Here is a 21648-nt window from a genome sequence, read left to right as displayed (position 1 = left end):
TATACATCCTTAGGACATTTTGGCGTCAAATATTTGTCGTTGCTATACGTGGGCTTCAAGCTGTTTAAAAGCTAAAATTGACAGGTGAAACAGAGAGATGGAAACCTACAGAATACCCCTCGCATCAAATTTCATGGAAATGAAAAAAATAAACATATAAACACAAATAAGAAAGTAAATAAAAAAGTTTCATAAAAATTCCCTGAAGGTGATTCCATTGAAAACTTAATCTTTTTAAACTTAACACAGTTGTTAATTACAACTTGTACATCAAATAAAATAAAAAGAGGGGGTCACCATGCTTATTTTTGCGCTCTAGAGCTGTAGTTTATAGTACTAGAAATAGCTGACACTAGGTTGCCCCCGAAGTTTCGACGATGTTTATCGGTTTTTCTTTGCTGTTCATCCTTTTCTACAATTCAGACATTTGATTGGAAATTAATTTTCTATTTTGGATGATTATTAATTATGATACGGTAAATTATTTAATTACAAGAACGCGACAGCATCTTGACATCATTTTGTCATGTTTTGCTGTGGTGGGGGATCTCAGCTAGACTCAAGCTAGACTTTAGAAAAAGTCCGTCGTCTTTATTAATTTAACACGCCGGGACGGTCGACCTATCGCGACTTGCGTGGCTCGTTTTCGCGACTTCGTCGCTTTGAATGGGCCGCTTTGCGGGCTCGAATCGAACTCACTTCACTGTGGTAAAGTCTTGATCTCAGCGAGGATAAACTTTAGAAACAGCACAACGTTTTAAAATTACCATTTGAGCCGGCCCAATTCTTTTATAAATATATGGGCTGAGAGCCCGAGCATGAAGAATGACATGAGAATGATCAATCTTTAGAAAGAAAAGGATGTCGAAAGAATTTCTTACCTCTGTCAAAGCAAACGCCTGCCGCGAGTTTTAAATAATCACAATGCATCTCGAGATCTATTTTGAATTTCTTTTCTTGATGCCGCATATTATCTTGTAAAATTAAAATTTCGTTCGGAAGTGGACCGATCAAGACTTTTGAAGTTTTCTCCATTCAAGTAGTTTGTGCCTGGTAAATCACGGTCAGTTGGACAAAGGCTTTCTTATCGTAAATCACGCTTCATGACAACGATCAACTTTTTAAAAGGAAAGGATACCGAAAGAATTTCTCACCTTTGACAATGAAAACGCTTGACTTTCTAAAAGTCGCTCGCTTCTTGTTTCCGGTTTCGCTTGCCGCGAGTCTTAAACATTTATCTCGAGATTTTTTTGCCCCCGCAGGGCTTTGGCCCAGAGGCCAAAGCCCGAGGAGGCATTATAGTGTCCCCCACGTATAAGTAGTTACATAAGGAAAATACAGAGGAAATACAGGGGAAAATACAGTACATATAGTCAGAAGCCAGAAAAAATCTCGACTTGGTTGAAGTGAGCGCGCAAGCTAGTATCGGGTAATGATGACGTCACAATAGGTTTTGCCTGCAAATAGTATCGGGTAATGATGACGTATAAAGCTAGGTGTTATAAAAGCTAATTAGAATATGCCAACCGGAAGAGCCTACGTGACATCGGCAGACTTGCATATAATTTTCAAGCTTTTGTCTAAAGCGATGCTTGCTGAGAACGTTTGATCTTTTAGTCAGGGGCGTCCAGCAACGAAGAGCGCTCCACGTGAACATTTTCCCCAGGAGGTGACCGGACAAAAACAAACCAAGCAGATAGATTATTAGCTGCGAATACAGCCGTCTCTCATTCTTCGTTGAGGGACGTTAATGAAAAGCGTCTGTATTCGCAGGCTAATATATTTTTCTAAACGCTATTTTCTCGAGTTGTTCAATTGACTTCAATTTTTAAGAGGAATTACTTCAACATGTCGGTCAGCAAAAATGTGTAAAAACAAAAACGTGTCGGCGATTGTTTTATTTATAAAACATTTTGCGTCGCGAGGCTTTTCTGTACGATCAATGCATGTTTTTTAGACCTTCTTCATGCTCTGTAATTTTTTACTGTAATCGAATACGACAAAACGCCGACACGTTTTTAGCACTTTCGGGAGCGGAAACCATCGAACAAATCAAATTAGAGCAGTTTTCAATTGAGCGTCGTGAAACCAAAACCAAAGCAATTACTCTGGCCAATCAGAAACCACATTGACAATCCAGTGAACCAATCAAAACACGAAGCAAATACATGTAGCTGGTACGAAGCGCGGGAAAACGTGCGCGAGCGAGTCAAGATTGGTTTTGGTTTTAGTTCTGATTGGCTGAGAAAGTGGCGCGAGATTTTTAAGCCAATCACTAAGCGTAGAAATGCAAAACCAAAGCAAACGCAATTAACTTTCGACACTCCAGTGAAAACCGCTCTAGCGAATTTTAGAATTCGTTGTAAGTTAATTCCGACTTTCGTATTTAGACTTTTACGTACGTTTTTGAGATTTTGCAATCTTTCAATCCAGCAATCATAACCAACTTGCTCTACAGTAGCAAGCTTTGTAATGTATTTCGATGGCAACAAAATCCAATCAAAAAGCCTTACCTTGCAAAAGCTCAAAAACTCGACTGTCACATTACAAAATTGTTACAGTTTAGTATTTTAAAATGGAAAGAGAAATAAATATTTAATAATCAAAATAAGCTATATCTTCAACTTCTCACTGCCCATCAATGCCTCGCCCAGTACCCAGATGCGATAACCACTCAACCCTGTAACACTATGAACATAGTTACTAACTATGCACTAAACCGCATTAAGCTACAGTTTCCCACATACAGCCCTCAAAAATAAACACAAACAAATTTCCATTCTATTTATTTCAGATAAGATCAAAAGAGCGGGGGCACTTTTAGTGTCAGCTACCCCTAGTTTTTAAATTTCTTGTAAATCTCGTCCGGTGATAGACTGATCAATGCTTTTCTCCGTTGAAGTAGTTTGCGCTTGGTAAATCGCGGTTTTGGACTAAGGCTTGCTTATCGTAAATCGCAGACAAATTTGAAGATATGGCTTGATATGTTCGTACGTGTTCCTAGACATATTTCTTCTTCGGCCACTCAGATGTAAAAAAATGTGGATTTTCTTACTTCTCTGCGAGTTACTTAGTTAATTTTCGCGAAGTCTTTTCAACAATTGCATTGCTTTCGGCTTTAAGCCTCGAATAAAACCTCAAATTATCTTTTTTCAAAATTCGGCCCAACTGCAATCAACCTTTACAAGCTTCGTTTGTTTACTTGTTGTCATCTGTGCACGTGCTCACGCTTTGGGTTGTCATCATCATCCAATCATCGTTTACTTGCGTCATCACTGACCAATCACCGTACAGGCAATTTTAACAAGCAGCTATTTCAACAAGAAATAGTGTTTCGTTTCCAGTGCGGAAGGGTGAGAATAGTGTAACACTAAGGAGAGGTGGGTTTGGGGTTTACTTACGAGAGGTCCTAGTGTATGTTGAATGCCAAGCACGAGTAAAATGAAAAACTTCATCAGTAGTAACATCCCATTAACACCAACTGTCCATTTTTGAAGGAGACAAACTCCCCCATCCTCCCCCCACTCCCACACACCCTGCTCTCCCCCCACGCGGCGCCCCCTACCACGACATTGCGTCTGTGTCTCGCGTCCAATTCCCCTGCACGGTAGGTGGCGACTAACGAGACGACGGCAGTCACCCTTGCTCGTCTCATAGCCTCTTTCGCGCGCGACACATCGCCGCTCCCGCCGCGTCGCGCTGTGCCCGGCCGTGCATCTCCACATCTCCTCTTCTTCCTTCCTCGCCCGGGCGTCTCCGTTCTTTCGCTTCACACTTTGGTGAATTCGTCGTTCGCTCGGGCTCTCTCCATCGCTTTTCACTTACATTCGTCGTATCTGTTTGCACGATCTCAATTTTTGGTCTGATGGAATATATTTCCGATATGACATACTGTTTCGTTCATCGGTCATCGTATTTACTTTGTGGTTACGACCGTTCTTGTGTGTAGGCCAACCGTTCCAGCAAACACGACAAATGCGTCATCCCGTTTTCGCAGAATTTCCGCTCGCTAGATGTTACTACAATAAACGCTACGGAGCTTTCTCAGTTTTCTTACATACATCGCTTTATCAAACTTAAACCATTGCGTCGTCAGATATTTTTTGCCGATCTCAAATTTTTTTATCTCTGGGAATATCTTTCCGTATTGGAACATGTTTTACGATTAATTCTTCGGTCTATTTACTTTGGTTACGACCGTTCTTCTGTTGGATAGTCCCCCACTGTGTAAATAGTTCACATCACAATTTATCGTTTCTGAGGAGAAAAAAAATATAAAAAGGGAGTCACCATGCTTGTTCAAAAGAAAGGGACCATTGATTTCCCTGTCGAGCTTTCTCCTCGTAATGTTCTGTGTGCACGCGCGCTAGATGACGCAGATATTATGCGCAGAAAGGATGCGCAATGCAATAGGCCATTTTCAAAAATACCATACTCTTTGTTGTCCCTCTAAAATTTTGCATAAGCATTGTTTTGCTTTCCCAAGAGAAATTGAAAACAATGCTTATGCAAAATTTTGGAGGGACAACAAAGAGTATTATGGTATTTTTGAAAATGGCCTAAATCACCTTAAGGGTTTTATTTCTTGAGAAAGTAATCGAGTTACATAATCACGCAATGTAAGAACCAAGTCGGTATTTATGGCCAAGAATGCCATTCAATTAATGTGCATAGCTTTATATTTCGGACAGGCTTCAATGTACAGATAACATCGACAAGGAATCGTGAATTTTCCAAACTACATTCTTCCAGCTTAGATGTCTCTCGCGCCGGATTATTTAAGATTTGTCCATAAATGTAACAGTTATAACTGAGCCGTACAAGGTATTTTACCTTGATTTGCGTGTTTCTTGCATACATACAAAAATGACATTTTACAAAAAAAAAAAAAACATTTTGCGCTAAGATGCTGTCGCAAATTCAAACGTTTTGTTAGTGGAAATACAGAGCACTTAGATTGAACAATTTCGATGATTATTTGGCCCACGAGAGACGTGCTCGAACCACTACATCGGGCACTACATGTAGTGTCTATCTGAGACGTGCATCAAGCGTGAGTGCAAAACACGCGCGTGAAGTACGAGATTACCGCGCGAAGCGTGACACTAGCAAGAAGCGTTATAAAGACACTTGTGGTAGTATTTTTGTTTTTTTTTCTCTGTGATGTAAGTGATTCGCTCTTGCGCAAAAATCTTTTGAGGTGAACTGAATTTCTTGTACGTTACTTTATGCCTTTTACAGGTCGCACTAGCTACCCGGTATTTTATTTAACTGATTTTCTTATAATAAACATACATTTGTTTTGTTTTAGCCCATTTCAATTTTTATTTCTCTCGCCCGATAGACCTTTATTTTATCCGGAAACGCAACGAAACCTTAAATTAATTCATCAACGAAATGTATACACCGTCCGTCCTCAATGAAAATTCATTGAAATGATGGCAAATATATTCATTTCGAATGTAGAAGGAATGAATTTCTCTTTCTGCAACACCAACGGTAACTGAGAACCGAGAAACGATGTTTCTGAAAGGATAAATGACACAACTCAACATGCACAAGTTTGGCATTTTGACATCAATTAATACATTAAACTGCTAACGTGAAAACATTTTCTCTAACAACAGAATGTTACTGTATATACAAACTAATCTATGGAGTATAAATTTACAGGTTCTGTAAAACGTGCGCAAAAAATATGATTAATAGCTTGGCAGACGGAAAGCTGGAATGGTAATTCACTTAGTGTGGGCGAAGACCAAGAACATATTTGTTTTTACCAGTGTTTGCAGAACTGGATCGGGTATCACTTCAACTTCTTTTAAGCTAAAGTAGTTAAGATTGCAAATGTTATATCAAGCGATTCTTCAGTCCGTCAGTTTTGAGGCCTTTTTTTCTCTTTTCACTAATCTAAACCTCAAAACTAAATTGCACATGTGAATTCAAGCTGAACACTTGTTTCAGCCGATACATTCAAAAACTGTTCTGAGTATAACTGATTATGCAAACTCAACCGTGTTTTGCGTTCATTGTTCTATTCAACTTCCTGTTGTTGTGAAATCAAGAGCTGCCATCAATCGTATTTAATAATTAATTGCAGTGATGTTGTTTTTCTTACAATATCCATTCCTTAATTCTTTGTAACTGACTTGACTCAAAGTAGATAATTTAAAATACTATTTTACCAATTGATTCAGTACCTTTTAAGACAAGGCGATTAGACCTTTTATACCGCAGAAAAACTAGTTTCCTTCTCTATCCTAATCTTCTTTGTACATCTACATAAGTTATTGCCATAAAAAATGCGTGGTAAAACGATCGATCGTCGAGAATATAAATTTCTGACAATTGTAAAACTGTTCTTAGGTCTTTCTGTCTCAAAGCTTCAGATTACTAAGCTACTCAAATCTGGATCAAATCTGTAATAAACCTACACACCATCAGTAGCAGGATCTGCCAGTATCAGTGGAGTTTAATTTGTTCTCATTTCGTTGTTATTGAAAGCATCACAAGGACTGTTGTTATCAACATCGTCTTGCTTGTCTGTTGAAATGAAGAAACTTGTCATTCATTGCCAAAAACCTCAAGTTGCCTGCGGATATTAAAACGTTTTAAGCCCGTTTCACGACTTCAGAGTAAAACTTATGTCCGAGCTCGCCGCATAACCGTAGCAAGTAACTTCCGCTTGATGCGTTAAATGTGCATTGAACGTGGACTGAAACTCCTCTAGCGCCTCTTTCTCGATATTTTCCGCTGTTTTCTGAAGCATCTTTCCCCGGCGTTGCGAGGTAGGCGATTCCTTGCCTACGAGTTGCTCTGCCTCTTTTAGCTGGTCCGCTTTCTGTTAATTAAAACAAAAACCCCATTTGTTAAATACTGTTTCATTCCTCTAGCAGGTTGAATCTTAGTGCATCACCGCTGAAAGTTACTTGGCTTATCAGTGTCGAATTCTGAAGTAGTTATTAAATGAATAAAAATGTTTAAAATTATCCGGGAACTACATTAACACTTCAGCTCGCGCAAACCCGTGATCAGTCGGCATACGCTGTTTGTTTCTGCGATGAACTCGACCTTACAGATAAACAATTAACGCTCAAAACATTTGCGAATATTTGGTCGTTTACTTTCAAAAGTAATGAATAATGTCTCGCAGTTGAAAAAAGTTGCTATGTCATACTTATAACTTATAAACATTGCCTTCTTTCCGCTAATTCAACCCGCGCGTTCAAATTTTACTTTTAAGAACATGTTGTGAAAATAGTCCGTACCTGTTTAGCAGCCTTTTCTTTCGTTTCCCGCAGCATTTTAAAATAGCTGGTTTCCTCCACAAACTTTGGTGTGTTGGACAATCTTCGTTTTGGTCGCTGTTTTTGTGACATGTTGTGCGCGAGTATTCGCGACCTTTAGTTCAGTCTTGTAAAACGAAGGGAAAACGAAGTTCTTCAAATTCGCAGACAGATTCTGAAATACACTTGTGCCGAACAGCTGTGAGAACTTGATATGCTTAGGTTACTTCTAGCGATTGAAGTTTCTAGTGTGAGCGACTGCTGTGGATTATGGACAACGAGCCAATACCTTTCGCCCTTTAGATTTTTAACATGTAAATTGAGTGGCTGCATTGTGTGTAATACGAACAGATGTTTCGTTTGGCTGAATTCTTATTTGTTTCACTTCATTAAGATGTCGTCTTTGTTCCATTAAGAAGTGAGTTCTAATTCCGTGATAAATCAATTTTCAATCGATAACGTTAGAGCTCACCGTTTTAGCTTGACAAGGAAATTTTGTATTGTAGTTTTAATGTTTATAGTACTGTAGCTCCGCGACTTCGCGGCTCTCCGCTGGGAAGTAAGGCCTATTTAATCGGACAGGCGGTGATTTGCTGTTCTAGCGACGACTGCGTGTACACGAATTTGTGAAATGACACAGCAACCAATGTTTGTGATTAAAAATCTTAAAAGACGCGTGAAATACATTCATGGGAATTTATCATATCTAGAATCTGCTAATATGCAATTAATCTCTTCTGCTTACAGAAACAAACATCTTGCAGAACATTTTATACAGATGTTAGATCTCTACCTTTAATTTCACAGAATGCTCGTTAAACTTTGTTTTCTCTTCTAATGAGTGAATACTTCTTTTGTGCAGCAAGCTGAATTCAGGATGTTTTACTAACCTTACTTTTCGCTGACGAGGCTTCAACGAAGAGTATATTTCTAATTGTGTTTCGCAAAAGCTGTGTGGAAAGAGGAAACGACTTGTTTCGCTGTTTTTAAACTTAAACCTGCAGCTTCAAAGTAATTGCGAAGCTACTGCTGAATTCCAATTCCAAGTCTTACTGTGACGTCAGGATATTTGCATGACTTTCCCACTGTCTTATTTACTGCTTTCTTCATAAAATGGTAAACCCAATTTTGCAGAAATTGTAGAAGCACGTTAATATTTTTTTGTTATCACCTCAATACATCACTTTTTGAGCAGAGCATATCTGAATCGTCGTTAATTTTTTTGTTTAATGTCGAGGTATAACACCAAACAAATCTGTTTCTAAATGGAATGATTTAGTTTGTTTTTGATTGACTCGATCATTTCCGTTCAAATTCGGCCCTCAGAACTGCATTACTAAACTGTTTACATTAAACTGAAAATGACTAAATATAAAAACAGTAAAAAAGCAATTTGACAGGCAAAAGTGAATTAGATGGCTTCTTGTCAATAAGAAATCCATTTATTTCCGCCAATTCCAGAAGCAGCTGCCGAGTACAAAATGTTTTTCCGGGTCACCAGGCAACGCGACATTTTTGGATTTAGCGGAAACTGTATTCAAGAGTTTGAAAACAATGCTGTCTACCGACAATAAATCAGTCAATTACAAGCGTCTCAGAATCGCAGTTACAAGTGTCAGAATACCAGTTACATTGGTATCGCAGAGGTCATGGGTTCGATTCCTGTTCAAGCCTGAACTGATTTTTTCACGCTTGCTTTCTCAACTGCTTAAGTTGAGTACATTACTGCGATGATCTTTCATGTATATCCGCAGTACAAATATTTGAACAGTTTATATATTCATTTCATCAAGAATTAATTCTAGCCAATTAATTCAACCGCAGTAAAAATCCTTACAACAAATGGATTTTAAAACGATTGATTTGAATTGCCAAATTCAAATTACCTTGTTAAAGTTCTAGCCAATCAAATCATGTGTCCCCAAAGCCACTTGTGCCCCAGGCTCAGCCGGCTAGAGCATGTTAAAATATAACTTTTTTTGCTTGTGCTGATTCCTAGTAAAGACAGCTTAAGAACCCTATGTTCATTTTTCTTTACACTTATGCTTATGCTTGTTGTTCTTATGTCCAGTGAAAACCAGCTATTAAATTAATCCATATAATTGTAGTAACAAAGAAAGAAATAACACATTTGGAATCCAAACTGTCGAATGCCAGTATTTTGGTGACTCCATTTCGACTAGGACTTCGTGCAAAATGTTGTTCAATGGTTCAACGGCTGCGATGATTTCCCCTACCATCGAAGAAGTCTTGTTCGTTATTCTCTCTAGCTCCCTTCAAACAGAATAAAAAAGAAATTTTAATTGTTTAACTATTCCACCTTATCTATGCACCAATACATATATTCAAACAAAATAATCTCTGTGCGTTCCATAATACTACAAGTAGGGGAATGTAATACAATTTTTATTCCTCTATCGCGCCATTTTACCATATTAGGGCAAAAGAACGCGCAAAATATGCCACCTTATTACACGGCAGAACAGGGCAAAAATACGGGTGGACAAACTTACGGAATACGGACCTAACTTAGTGGGGAAACAGTGGAATAATAAATCCCTTATTCGATGGTTTAACATCTAATACAAGCGCCGGACATCTTGCTCATTGCTTTTATTTTTTACTACGCAACTCACAAAATATCTGCATGTTTTATATGTTAAACCATCATGGCAGCGCGCGGATACGAATTTTATCAGCACGAGAAGATAAATTTCGTATTCCCTAGCGGCCATGTAATGTCCTGTCCATTATTGCCAACGAGACAGCCGAGCCAAGAGGTGAGGCTGTCGAGGCGGCAGAATCATAGAGCCGTGTGCGTATGAGTGTATAGGCAGAGAAAATCTTACGTTCTGCGTAAGGACTTTTTTTTTGACCATATTTGGGTGTAAGTAAACCCCATATTTGGGTTGTATTGTTCTTCCCAACTGGTTCCCAGTCTCTCACTCCTTGCTAAAGAGCAAATTATCAAAATGGCGTCCACGCGGCTCGCTGTTAAAATTTTCAATGTGGTCATTCATCCCTTTACCGATAAATACACCTTTAGGGAACTATCAATCGAAAGAGAATACCCTACAGAATATTCGACCGCTGAAAAAATGAACATCAAGGTCTTCAAAGCGATGAAATAATCTTTCGACTTTGGAGTCCTTTGATTTACGATCGAAGAGAGACATGAAAATCAAAAGCGGACTGTTGACTTCAAATAGAGTTTTCTTGACTTATGAGAATGCTGAAGTCGGGTAAATGCTTCCTTTTAGTGTTGATTGTGTTAATAGTAATTTTTGACCGATGATTTATTCCAAATCAAATACCGTTTATATTTTATTTGGCACGCATTTTCGCTCCGCGTAGGAATAACATCAATTCAGCCAATTCAAAGCGACGCTCACTAAAATTACTGCATGTCATACACACAAGAAAGTCAAACGTTGTTTGCTTCTAACGGCAAATGTAATGTTAACTTGAATAAAAATTTTGTCTCCAAATAATCCTTGACCGTTCAAGTTAGCGTAGCAGACATCTGTGTACGTTTTTTAGTGTGTTTAAAAGAGTGCGCGATCGCGAGAATACGCGCGCTGAAAACTACGGCGCCTGCTACGCAGGCTATCAAGCCTGTGTCATTATGAACACCAGAGAAATAGCCCTTTTATTGCATATTACCTAAAATACAATGTAGTTCTATCAAAAACCATTCAATATCTGTTCTTATGAACAAACATGAGTATTTCGCTCGTTGGCACTTACCGATAGGTACAACTAGTATAAAACTAAAATAGGACTGAGTCCGCGATCCTGGTAAACTTCCAAAAAAACCACGTGACTTCGATGAGTTCTAAATTTGAAAGTTTGAATCTTTCCAGGGTATTGTACGTTATATATTTTATTTTGTATACTAGTAATAGTTCTCACTATAAAGCTGCTCCCGCCTTTTTATAATTTGTTTTACAGCAATAATCTAGGATTAGTGGAGTCTTTTGTCGCCTTTAATTATTGATGCCGATGGATTGCACAATTAGGCTTCTTTTTTTACTGTGCAATGTACGTCATGACATTGTTTGCTGCGGAATTTCTTGTTGTGTGACACCGTTGCATCCTAAAAATATTAATTCACAAGTTCAAGTCGAATATATTACCTAGCGCGCGGAAATATTAACCTAGCGGAAATACACATAACACATTATTCGTGGTGACAACACGCAAGCTTATTTCCTGGCTTATAACATTCAAAATTAACTTTAATACTAACAATAATTGCCAGGCCAAAAAGCCTAAAAATTCCGCGAGTAACAAAATATGGCACAAAGATTCGAGAAAACAATTTTTGATTCTTATTCAACCCACTATTTGGATCAAATAATCTGACAGTTTGTTAGCGAAACGAATTACCTTGTATTACATTTTTGTTTATTACTCGTTGTATTAAAGATGTATACGACACAGGCGACCCAAGCTCACGATGTGAAGAGTAGCCTGCGTCGCAGACGAACAAAACCCCTGTTATAACCGGTGTTCGTCTGCAATGCAGGCTATGTGAAGAGTTGAAATAGTAATACTTTTGAAATACGCGAAACGTGACTCTCGCCTGGTGGCATATGGAGGTGTTGTGTTACAACGATTCGTATTTACAAAGGTTTGTATGGGGCCGGGAGAAAACGTTTTGAGTTTATAGCTAAATATAATGATATTTTGACAATAAAAACAACTTCCCTCGATGTCTTGTTGTTATATCTGTTGTTATCTCGGTTCTCAGGCCGAACCGAGGCGTTTTAAGCGAGTTATCCCATTTCGGGTTTCCACTGCTAAGGCATAACTCGCTTAAAACGCCTCGGATCGGCCTGAGAACCGAGATAACAACAGATATAACAACAAGACATCGAGGGAAGTTGTTTTTATTGTCAAAATATCATTATATCTAGCTTTATAGTTCACCACTAAATTTTCTCCGATTCTGATTGGTTTAAATTGAACACGTGACGCGATAGTGCCCGTCCGCCGGAGGGCACTATCAGCCCATAGTGCCCTCCCGTGAAAAAATGCCCGGATCGATAGTGCCCGCCCGTGACTGTTTTTTGTAAACAAGCCGCCTGCAGACAAAAAAACCCAACCAAATTCACTGCATTTAGTGGGTTTCTCGTCTGGTTTTGTTTCGTTTGTTAAATTTCGGCTTTCAATTGAGTTTTTTATCCTCAAAAGTAAAGATAATTTACGATGCTTGTTTTTGTATGTGCGCGCGGAAGAAAATTTAGTGGTGAACAATAAAAACAATAGAGTGTTTCTGTCTCGGAACTATCGGACTGATAGTTGCCCCTTGGAAATTTGATGTTCTTAAAACTAGCATATTTGCCCTCGAAGCTTCGCTTCTCGGGCAAATATTTGTTTTAAGAACATCAAATTTCCGCGGGGCAACTATCAGCCGATAGTTCCTCGACAGAAACACTCTATTGTTAAATTAGAATATAGCCGCTGTATACGCGCGATGGAATCCTAGCGGGCATTATTTTTAATAGAACATAGCTGAAAACTATAGAAGCCCGGTACCCCGGATGTGCGAATTGTTTGTTGAATTTCTCTGAACGACTTGTCGACTTCGCCTCTATTCTCTTGTTTTGTTGTTTAAATGATGCTTTAAAGCAGCAAGTTTTTATCAGAAACGTTTTACCTGCTTAAATGGAACTGAGACAGTGCCAAAGGAAGCGACAGATGAAGAAAGAATCGTTGAAATTTGTTGCTTTTCTTTGGAGTTATATACGCCACTATTTTGCCGTGAACTGCCCGAAATTGATTGGAAATTATTTAGCAAAACAAGCCGGACTCTCGAAACGCTTTGAGGTAAGAAACGTTTTTTAGCCACAATCTGAAGACAGAACACTCCACTTTTGTTCTTTTTAAATCGAAATAAGAGGCGAATTTGAAAAACTTGCTGCGAAACGAACGCATGAAAATTTTTCATTTGAATGAAATGACGTAGGCTTAACCAAACTTGAATGCGTAAATATTTCAACTAGATTTGTCGGCTTTGTGAGAATCTTTTGGAAGTTGAAGAAAGGACTATAATATATAGATTTAGGCAAGCCTAAAAGCGGAGCTCCCCAGTTAATTATTTTGCACTTTATTGAAACCTGAATTCAAGCCATTGTACAATTTTAAGGCTAAGAATATAATATTCGTTTTTTTTTTTGTTTTTTTTTTATAAATATTAATATTGTTACTTACTTTTTTTTTTTACCGTGTCCCGGGGGGGGGGGGGGGGGGGGGGGGAGGAAGAGGTACTACCTAAAATTTACTAAAGGGGTGTGCCACTGAGTCGCTGAGACTCTGGACCTGTTCCAGAGAAAAACGGCTCAATTTGCGACCCTGTTCCAGACAAACAGTGCAAAATAGGTACCCTGTTCCAGACAATATCCACAATGAAAAATATATGAAGATAGATATAAAAACACTAGCGTACATCACAAAGCGCTCACTTGACTTTGTCTGTGGCTTGGAGAAAAACCAATGAGAGGAGCGGAGTTTCATAGCTAAACTTGATAGTGTTCCACAGTCAAAAGGGTGATTTGTATACCCTGTTTCAGAGTCAGAGAGGCAAAAGGCACACCCTGTTGAGCAGCACATACCCGTATAGCCCTTATATGGGAGTACCGTATACAGCAACACCAAATAAGCCGAGAACAAACAAAATCAATCAAAACGTTTTAATTCCACCGACAGCATTATGATCCAGAAGTCTGGATGGGAAATTATGCTGCAAAACGGGTAATTATGTAACCTTCGTGTAGATAAGGAGGGGGTAGTAGGGCTGCATGTTGGGGTAGATAGGCATATCACGTGGTAAATTAGCAAATCACTTAACATTTAGAGTATAAAGGAAATAATATACATCTAAATTAAGAATATGGTTAATTTTCTTTTTTTCATTCATTCGTTTTTATTTTCACTATTTGCCTATATTTTAATTTTGAATGGAAATGGCAGAGGTCATACATGTAGCAAAGGGTTTACAGCATATTGCCATAAGCTAATGCCAAGCAAACCGGAGTGAAAGCTAACCACAAGCAAACTAGAGTAAAAGCTAATCCCAAGCACACCGGATGAATTAAGCTAACTGCAAGCAAACAGGGGTGAACCTAACTACAAGCAAACCGGAGTGAAACTAACTGGAAGCAAAGAAGGGACATTCTGTAACCCCATCCCACCCCCCCCCCCCGCCCCCAAAAAAAGGATGATAGCACCTTTTTTACTTTTACATGTCTTTTTGAGTCCCCTTCCTCTTAAGGGGTTTCACTTCACTTACAGAAATAAAAAATTCTGGGAAGATAGAATATTGTTTGTGAGTCTCAAACTCAGTTTTGTTCTTTGATTACGCAGAAAAAATAGAATCATGTTTGCTTGTGTATAAAACTATGCAAGAAAAAAATATAGCATCAATACTTTAACTGCTCTTTTAAAAATTTGTATGCTTTATTGTACACATTTTTGTGGAGTCATGTTGCCCATTCGTCATGGAGTTCACAAAGTAAGCAAATGAGTCACAATTTGGTTGCTTCATGGTACCTAATGGATACTGCAAATTTTATCTGGCTTTAGAATATTTCACTAATTTTAACATTATAGCTGTTCTTATAAATTGTACACAGCATACAACACATAAGAATGAAATTGGTATTGCATATTGCTTGCAATCACGATTTTAACGTCTATACTTTAGAATTACAGTACCACCAGTTTCAGCATTACCAATCCAAATTCAAATTATTACATTGCTTTTTAACTCCCCTACCTCCCCCAAGATCAACCAAAGATCTTATGATATACAGTAATTAGACAACTACATGTAAGTCCTGTGTAGTCGAGGGCTCAAAATATTTGGACACTTACAGGTCATGTTAACCGGCCAAAGAGATTTTAGCTTGGTCACATGTGGTTTCTTACCAGCCAAAACATTGAAAATAGAAATTTTAAACTCCCATTCATTTCTGCTGTTACTGTTTTGGCTGCATATTCTTAAAAAGATCACTTCATAATGCCCTTGTTACATCTAAAAAGATGTGAAAGAGACAGGTCAATCAAGAAGTTGTTTTCTGAAGTACACTGTAAATACGTTAACATTTAAAATATAAACTTTGCTCATTTGCAGCTTTTCTTGATTTCAATTTACATGTAATTTACTAGTCTCTTGAAAATGGCATCATGAAGACACCCAAACATCAAGCTGGATAATCTTAATCCTTCCTGTTTTCTTTTGATGTCCTTGTCCACATTCTGTTTTTGTGTCTCTGAAACTCATGTTAACCCTGAAAAAAGTCAAATGCCACAGATTAAATTAAAATTGATTAATTGGCATGAATATCAATAATTTATAAAACAAAACACTTAACGCAAGCTTGTATAAAGTGAAGCAAAACTACTGGATGCGAAAGGATACCTTATATATTTAACAGAGATGTATCAGCACAGACTATTTTTTTTTACTGATAACTGCGAAGTCAACTACAGAAAAAAACCCCGGTAACTCGAACTCGGATAACTCGAACAACCTTGCTAACTCGAACTCACTTCCATTTCCCTTGGATTTGACCCCACTTTTCAGTCATTTTTACTCGGTTAACTCGAACTCGGATAACTCGAAAACCACGCTAACTCGAACTAAATTTTGTTTCCCTTGAACAAAATTTGGGTCAAACTTTTTACCCTGATAACTCGAATTCCGGAACTTGCAACTCGCAACGGTTGCCCATTGATTATAGCAATAAACAGATCATGTATTTGACAGTCATTTTCCACTCTTAACAAAAGAATGTGTGGTCGCTTTAGAGTTTCTGGCAAGATAAGTTCAATTTGCACAGTACTGTATACTGAAGTGCTTAAAAATCAGTAAACTATCAATTATTAACTTGGCAAATAAAATATTCAATCAACCCCGCTAACTCGAAAAACCCCGCTAACTCGAACTCATTTTCGTTTCCCTTCAGAGTTCGAGTTAGCAGGGTTCTACTGTAAATATTTTAATAAACTCAAAGCACCACTGCAAACCCTTACACTCCCTCTTAATTAAAAGGTTTGGCCTTTAAATACTCCCCCTCCCCTCTACCCCTATATATACATGTACATGCATAGGAAAAACATTGCCACATCTTAAAAGCTTTTCTCTTAACAGTAATACTAAGATTTTTAAAGATACACATTTAATTAATAATAAGTTTGCATGCACAGCTGCATACAGTGTCTAAAATGGCATGAATTTACTCACAAAGATTCCAGTTTTCCAGTAGTCATTAACCTTTGTTGTGTGCATTTTCCAAATTCCACAACAAGATTGTGATTTTTTTATGACAAATATAACATTTACTGTTGACATTCTGAATGAAACCAGCAAAACAGACCTCAAAATCTCAAAATTGGTGACATTGTTATGTAATCCACATGAACGCTCAATAGTGAACAGAACTACATGACAAGTGGATTATTTAATATATTTGGGAACGAAAGAGCTAAGTAATGAAGCTGAAGTTTATTTACTCTGACTAAATGAACAGTAATTTTACCTCCATCATGAATATCAATAAACTGCATACACTGAATCGATCTATTTCACTCGGAGTTAACGAAATTCCAGGTGCTTCGTGCAAACTGACATCACTTTCATTCTCATCTCAGCTGCTCTTCCAGCACTGTAAAACAAAATAATCATATCACAAGCATTTAAAAATCGTAAGCTTTATTTTCTTCGAGATGTGTTGAAGTAATATTCTTTGTGAATTCGTTACTCGAAGGCCCAACAATTATTTGTTTACATAATCAAATCCTCCTATTTGATCAGTAAAACCTGGTAAAACTGAATTTTAACGAATAGTATTTTTCAACATTGTTCATGTCACAAGCAAATGCTTAGTGGCGAAAGCAAGTAAAATGTGCCGTAAATATAAGCTTACAGGTTTGCGTATAAATGACGGAAACACTGCAGTTTTGTACTCACCTTCAACAGTTGGCCGCAGTAGGTACACTCGTCTGCTCGTTTTATCTCCGTTCCCTTGTTCTCCGCTATTTCTTTGCCTGTTTTCTCGGCACCTCTCTTGCTATTTTAGTCGCTTTTCTTCGCTACTTTGCTACCAGGTTCGACAGGCGCTTTGCTATACTTTTTCGCCTGCTTTCTGTCCGGGTTTTCTGGATCTCTCGCGATCTCTTTCCCGTCGCAAATCGCTTAAACCCTGTTTCCTCGAAGTTAAGTTTACCCTGCTCTCGTTTGTAGTCATCGGCATAACAAGGAGCCAAAATAAATATGTTTGTCTCAAGTTCTAACTTTCAGACTAGCTGAATAGGATTTAAAAATACGTAGTAATTTTGAAAATTTCTTTGCCAAGAGACCTCACACTGCAAAATTATTTCGCGCCAGTACTGCGCGAGTTGTCAAGACCTTTCAAGATCCCGGATGTGCGCAACACCGTACGCCGTACGCGCCCGCGAGGCATGCCGCTAGCCATGATGACCATGAAAACTCGGATGCATAGGTTACCTATTTTATTTCATGTGTTTTTTTTTTTTTCATGTGTTTTTTTTTATGGGTATGGTGCTCCGCTCTGCGGCCCTTACGGGCCGCTAAGGAGCTCCGCTATAAATAGGAAATATGAAGGAAATGGTATCTTGGTTTATTCATAAAGAAGCCGCCAAAGAAAAGAATAAACTAAACTTTCACTTTTACCAATGTTGCGTGCGTTTGCAAATGCCGTGAGCGGCCGCGAGTCTTGTAAGTCAATTCTGTGCTCTTTTTAATACTATATTCTAAACCCACTAGAAGATGGTTTTCCTATGTCCTATAAGAAAATAATGCACTTTTGAGGTCTAGAAAAGCAGCTGAATGCCCTCGCCTGACGGCTCGGGCATCCACTAGCAGCTTTTATAGACCTCAAGCGTGCATTATTTTCTTATAGAACATGGAAAACCATCTTCTAGTAGGTAAATAAACTCAAAACGTTTTCTCCCATACAAACCTTTGTAAATACGAATCGTTGTAACACAACACCTCCATATGCCACCAGGCGAGAGTCACGTTTCAACTCTTCACATCGTGAGCTTGGGCCGCCTGTGATACGATACAAACCCCCGAAAGCAAACGTTGACGCTCGAACCAGCTCTTGGAACACACGTTGCCAAGAACACGAAACCAATTGCTCGAAATCTTTCGACGTATTACTAACAACTGCTTCAAATATCACTTAAAGCAGAGAAACCGCTCGAACAAATCTGTGAACACACGTAAACCAAAACCGGAAAACGAAATGCTGCTAGAAGATGGCGAAGCTCGAAGGTGACGAAACGCGACCTCGTGGTTGCAAGTACCCGACACCACCGTGCGCGCTTGCTAAAATATTACCCGAGACGACCGTGCGCGCCTAGTTTTGTCAAATCGAGAACGCTTCGCCCATTAAACACATTTCTTACTTTTTCAACAAATATTCTTTGTCCTTGTATGTATACACCCGGGGACTCCTAGGGTGCCTCCTCGGGTTTTGGCCTCTGGGCCAAAACCCTGCGGGGGCAACTACCAGTTTTTTGCATTAATAAAGATGTATGTTTGCAAAAAAATCTCCATCTATCGTTATGAGTACACTTAGGAATCGTATGTAAATTAGGAAAGAAACTTTCTCATTTGAATCGCGTTTCATCAAGCTGTTGTTTGTAATTACACCTGGACTAAAGGTGCAAACAGTCACTACGGGAACTAACCTTCATTTGACGTCATATATTGAAAAAGTATCAGCCCGATTTAACAGTCAAACCGGATGTTCTTTGTAATGGTGCGGCGCAATGTTGCAATATTAATTGACAGCCTGCCTTACGCAACTTGCAACTTTCAATTTAAATTTGCCTGAGCAAGTTGCCAAGTTTCGGTTTTCATTATTCCCGTATGAAACATAATAATTCCACCTCTGTTTTAAAGAAGATGAAATTGCCCTATGGTCGACTGCTAATCAACAGACCGCGAGAAATTAGCTGTCAATCAATATTGGAACATTGCGCCGCAACATTGCAGAGTTCCCATCAAAAGAATATCCGGTTTGACTGTAACATTCTATTGTTTGTAACGTGTTTCATATTTTTGCGTTTAAGAATTATGAAAGTATAAAATAAAAGAAAGATGTCTTAGCGTGTACAGGCACATTAAAACCTGGTATGAAAAATGCATGAGAAGCTGAAAGAACCTAGTGTTCGCCCTGTCCTCATTTGTGTTCCTTTTTCCGCGTACTGAGTAGTGTTTCCTCATACAAGACTCGTCGAACGTTGTATGTTGTCAGAATTTAAACATTTGTCTAATTTTAAACGAACAGGGATGACTATTTTGTGTTTTAGCTGCTGTCTTTATCATCTTTCATTTTGCGGGGTTTTTATGAGTTCTTATATCAACAACCATCCTGCCAGTAACGTCACCCTAATGATCTAAAATACAAACTATATTCTATTTTGTAAACAGTGAATGAAGTCCATAAACTATGTGAGGATCAGAAATCAGCGCGGCGAGTACCGACTGTAATACAAACAGTACAACCAACATTTAAATCAAAATCAAATTCGATTTTTGCCTTCTTCAAATACGATAAGTACATACGTTAGGCAAGTTAGATGGCTCATTTAGCATTTCGCCTTTTTTTTCACTTGCTAATGAAAATTGTACTTCGAATACAAATAAATAATATTTACTATGTAGCCCACGATTTAATAATCGGGGGGAGTTTTAATAAATCAACGTAAACGGTTTCTGATTCGTTCGTTTTTTCTTCAGTTACATGGCGGTTATTCTGTGAGTTTTACGATATTTCTGTCGTATTTTCCCAGTTGGTGCTCTCCAAAAAAGACATTATTAGCCTGATGCAGCTGACCTTGCCTTCTCGACCATATTAACAATTCAAACGTTATTAATATGCTCGGTTTACTAAGAACAGCCATTAGCATATGAACTGTGTACACACCTGTTATGAGCGTGAGAGCTTTCCATCTGTCAACTCCAAAACTAAAAAGTTTAAATTTTATTTTAATGATCAAACTTCACAACTCTTACGGACATAACGCGCTTCAAAATGCGCTCCTTAAGAGTTTTTACCGTTGTAACATTCCTCCTAGCTTTCGTACTCCCCGAAGTTAAAACGACGGGGCTTCAAGGTCAGCTGGAACTGGAGAATTTCCAAAGAAGTCACAACGACACATTATCAGACCTTATTTTCTTGTTGGATACCTCTGGAAGCTTGTGGTACTATGATTATGCCAGCAGGTCAGCAAAAATTGGCTTCGACGATGAAAAGGTTTTTGTTAATTCGTTATTGAGTCATATCCGTGTTAGTTTACCGTCAACCCGAGTCTCGGTAGTTTTGTTTGGCACTGACGCTACCCTTGATATCAACTACGTCAGTAGCTTGGACGTGAAAAACCACAAGTGTAACTTTAAAAAGAGCTTTCAGGCTTTAAAGTTTCGCTCTGGTCTGACCAACATGCGTGATGCATTCCAATACGCTTATGACATTATCTTTGGAACGTTGAGCGCCCAGAAGCGGCCAAACCAGTTGGCCAAAACTGCCGTTTTCCTTCTTACGGACGGAATGTGGAACCGAGGCGGAGATCCTTACCCCATTGCGAAACAGTTGAAGGATGGCAACATCGAAATCTTTTCAATTGGAGTGACGAATGGTGTTAACATGAACGTTATGCGGCAGCTTGCTACAGATACCAGCCACGCGTTTCATTACAGTTCTTTTACTCAGTTTAGGGAGCTGGCGAATTATCTGCGAGGAGGTAAGTCACCGTGTATGGGTCGTTAGACAGATAAGCCAAGTTTTCAGTTACATAAGCTTTCTTTTTTTGCAGAAGTTTCTCTGACTAACAGATGCTACGTTTGTTCTATGTAGAGAATTTTTGAATATGTTTGTGAGGGGAAAAAGTGAGGAAGTAGAAAGAAACAAATATTGCAAGCGACAAAAAATGATCAATATCATAATTCAAAAGATTCATCCATTATAGATTGTTAAAAGTAGGCCTGTGTTTGTGTTTACGCCAAAAGAACAATATTTCGAAATATTTTAAATAATCAGCATTTTCTTCGGGTGTATTAGCCTTGTGTCTTCGTGAATGCTTAGAAATCTTTGAGTCGTCAGTTTCTAAACTTCCAAAGTATGGAATTAAAATAAAAAATGTTTTAAACATTTAGTAGTTATTCTAATTTCGTACTAATTTTGTCTAATTTAGTGAGTGTATAATCGTACAGGTATGTATCTTATGATATGTAGGCTTATCTAGCAATCAAGCTTCTTTTTAGACTTTATCCCCACAAAAATTAACAAGACTCTTGAGGACGTACGGCTTTATTAATTCTTTT

The 21648-nt window shown here is 38.3% G+C and overlaps 2 protein-coding genes and 1 long non-coding RNA gene across 3 annotated transcripts in view; 1 reads left to right on the top strand and 2 right to left on the bottom strand.

The window, feature by feature from the left end:
* Positions 1-5548: 5548 nt before the first annotated feature.
* Positions 5549-8724, bottom strand: LOC144632065 (uncharacterized). The gene is made up of 2 exons (XM_078490672.1): positions 7269-8724; positions 5549-6841 (listed from the first exon to the last, which is right to left on the bottom strand). The coding sequence occupies exons 1-2, from the start codon at positions 7377-7379 to the stop codon at positions 6623-6625; spliced, it is 330 nt and encodes a 109-aa protein (XP_078346798.1). The 5' UTR covers positions 7380-8724; the 3' UTR covers positions 5549-6622.
* Positions 8725-13602: 4878 nt separating this feature from the next.
* LOC144631286 (uncharacterized) lies at positions 13603-17987 on the bottom strand. The gene is made up of 2 exons (XR_013566707.1): positions 16832-17987; positions 13603-15580 (listed from the first exon to the last, which is right to left on the bottom strand). It is a non-coding gene; the product is annotated as an uncharacterized LOC144631286 (long non-coding RNA).
* Positions 17988-20227: 2240 nt separating this feature from the next.
* Positions 20228-21648, top strand: part of LOC144632674 (sushi, von Willebrand factor type A, EGF and pentraxin domain-containing protein 1-like) — a 58064-nt gene continuing 56643 nt past the window's right edge. Inside the window, exon 1 of the mRNA XM_078491363.1 lies at positions 20228-21068. Within this exon, the coding sequence (XP_078347489.1) occupies positions 20360-21068 (709 nt within the window). The 5' untranslated portion in view covers positions 20228-20359. The remainder of the gene's footprint in view (positions 21069-21648) is intronic.

Source organism: Oculina patagonica, chromosome 12, assembly GCF_052425735.1.
Source record: "Oculina patagonica isolate OP01 chromosome 12, crgOcupat, whole genome shotgun sequence".
In the NCBI taxonomy this organism is placed as follows: Eukaryota; Metazoa; Cnidaria; class Anthozoa; order Scleractinia; family Oculinidae; genus Oculina; species Oculina patagonica.
This window is presented reverse-complemented; position numbering and strand designations above follow the sequence as displayed.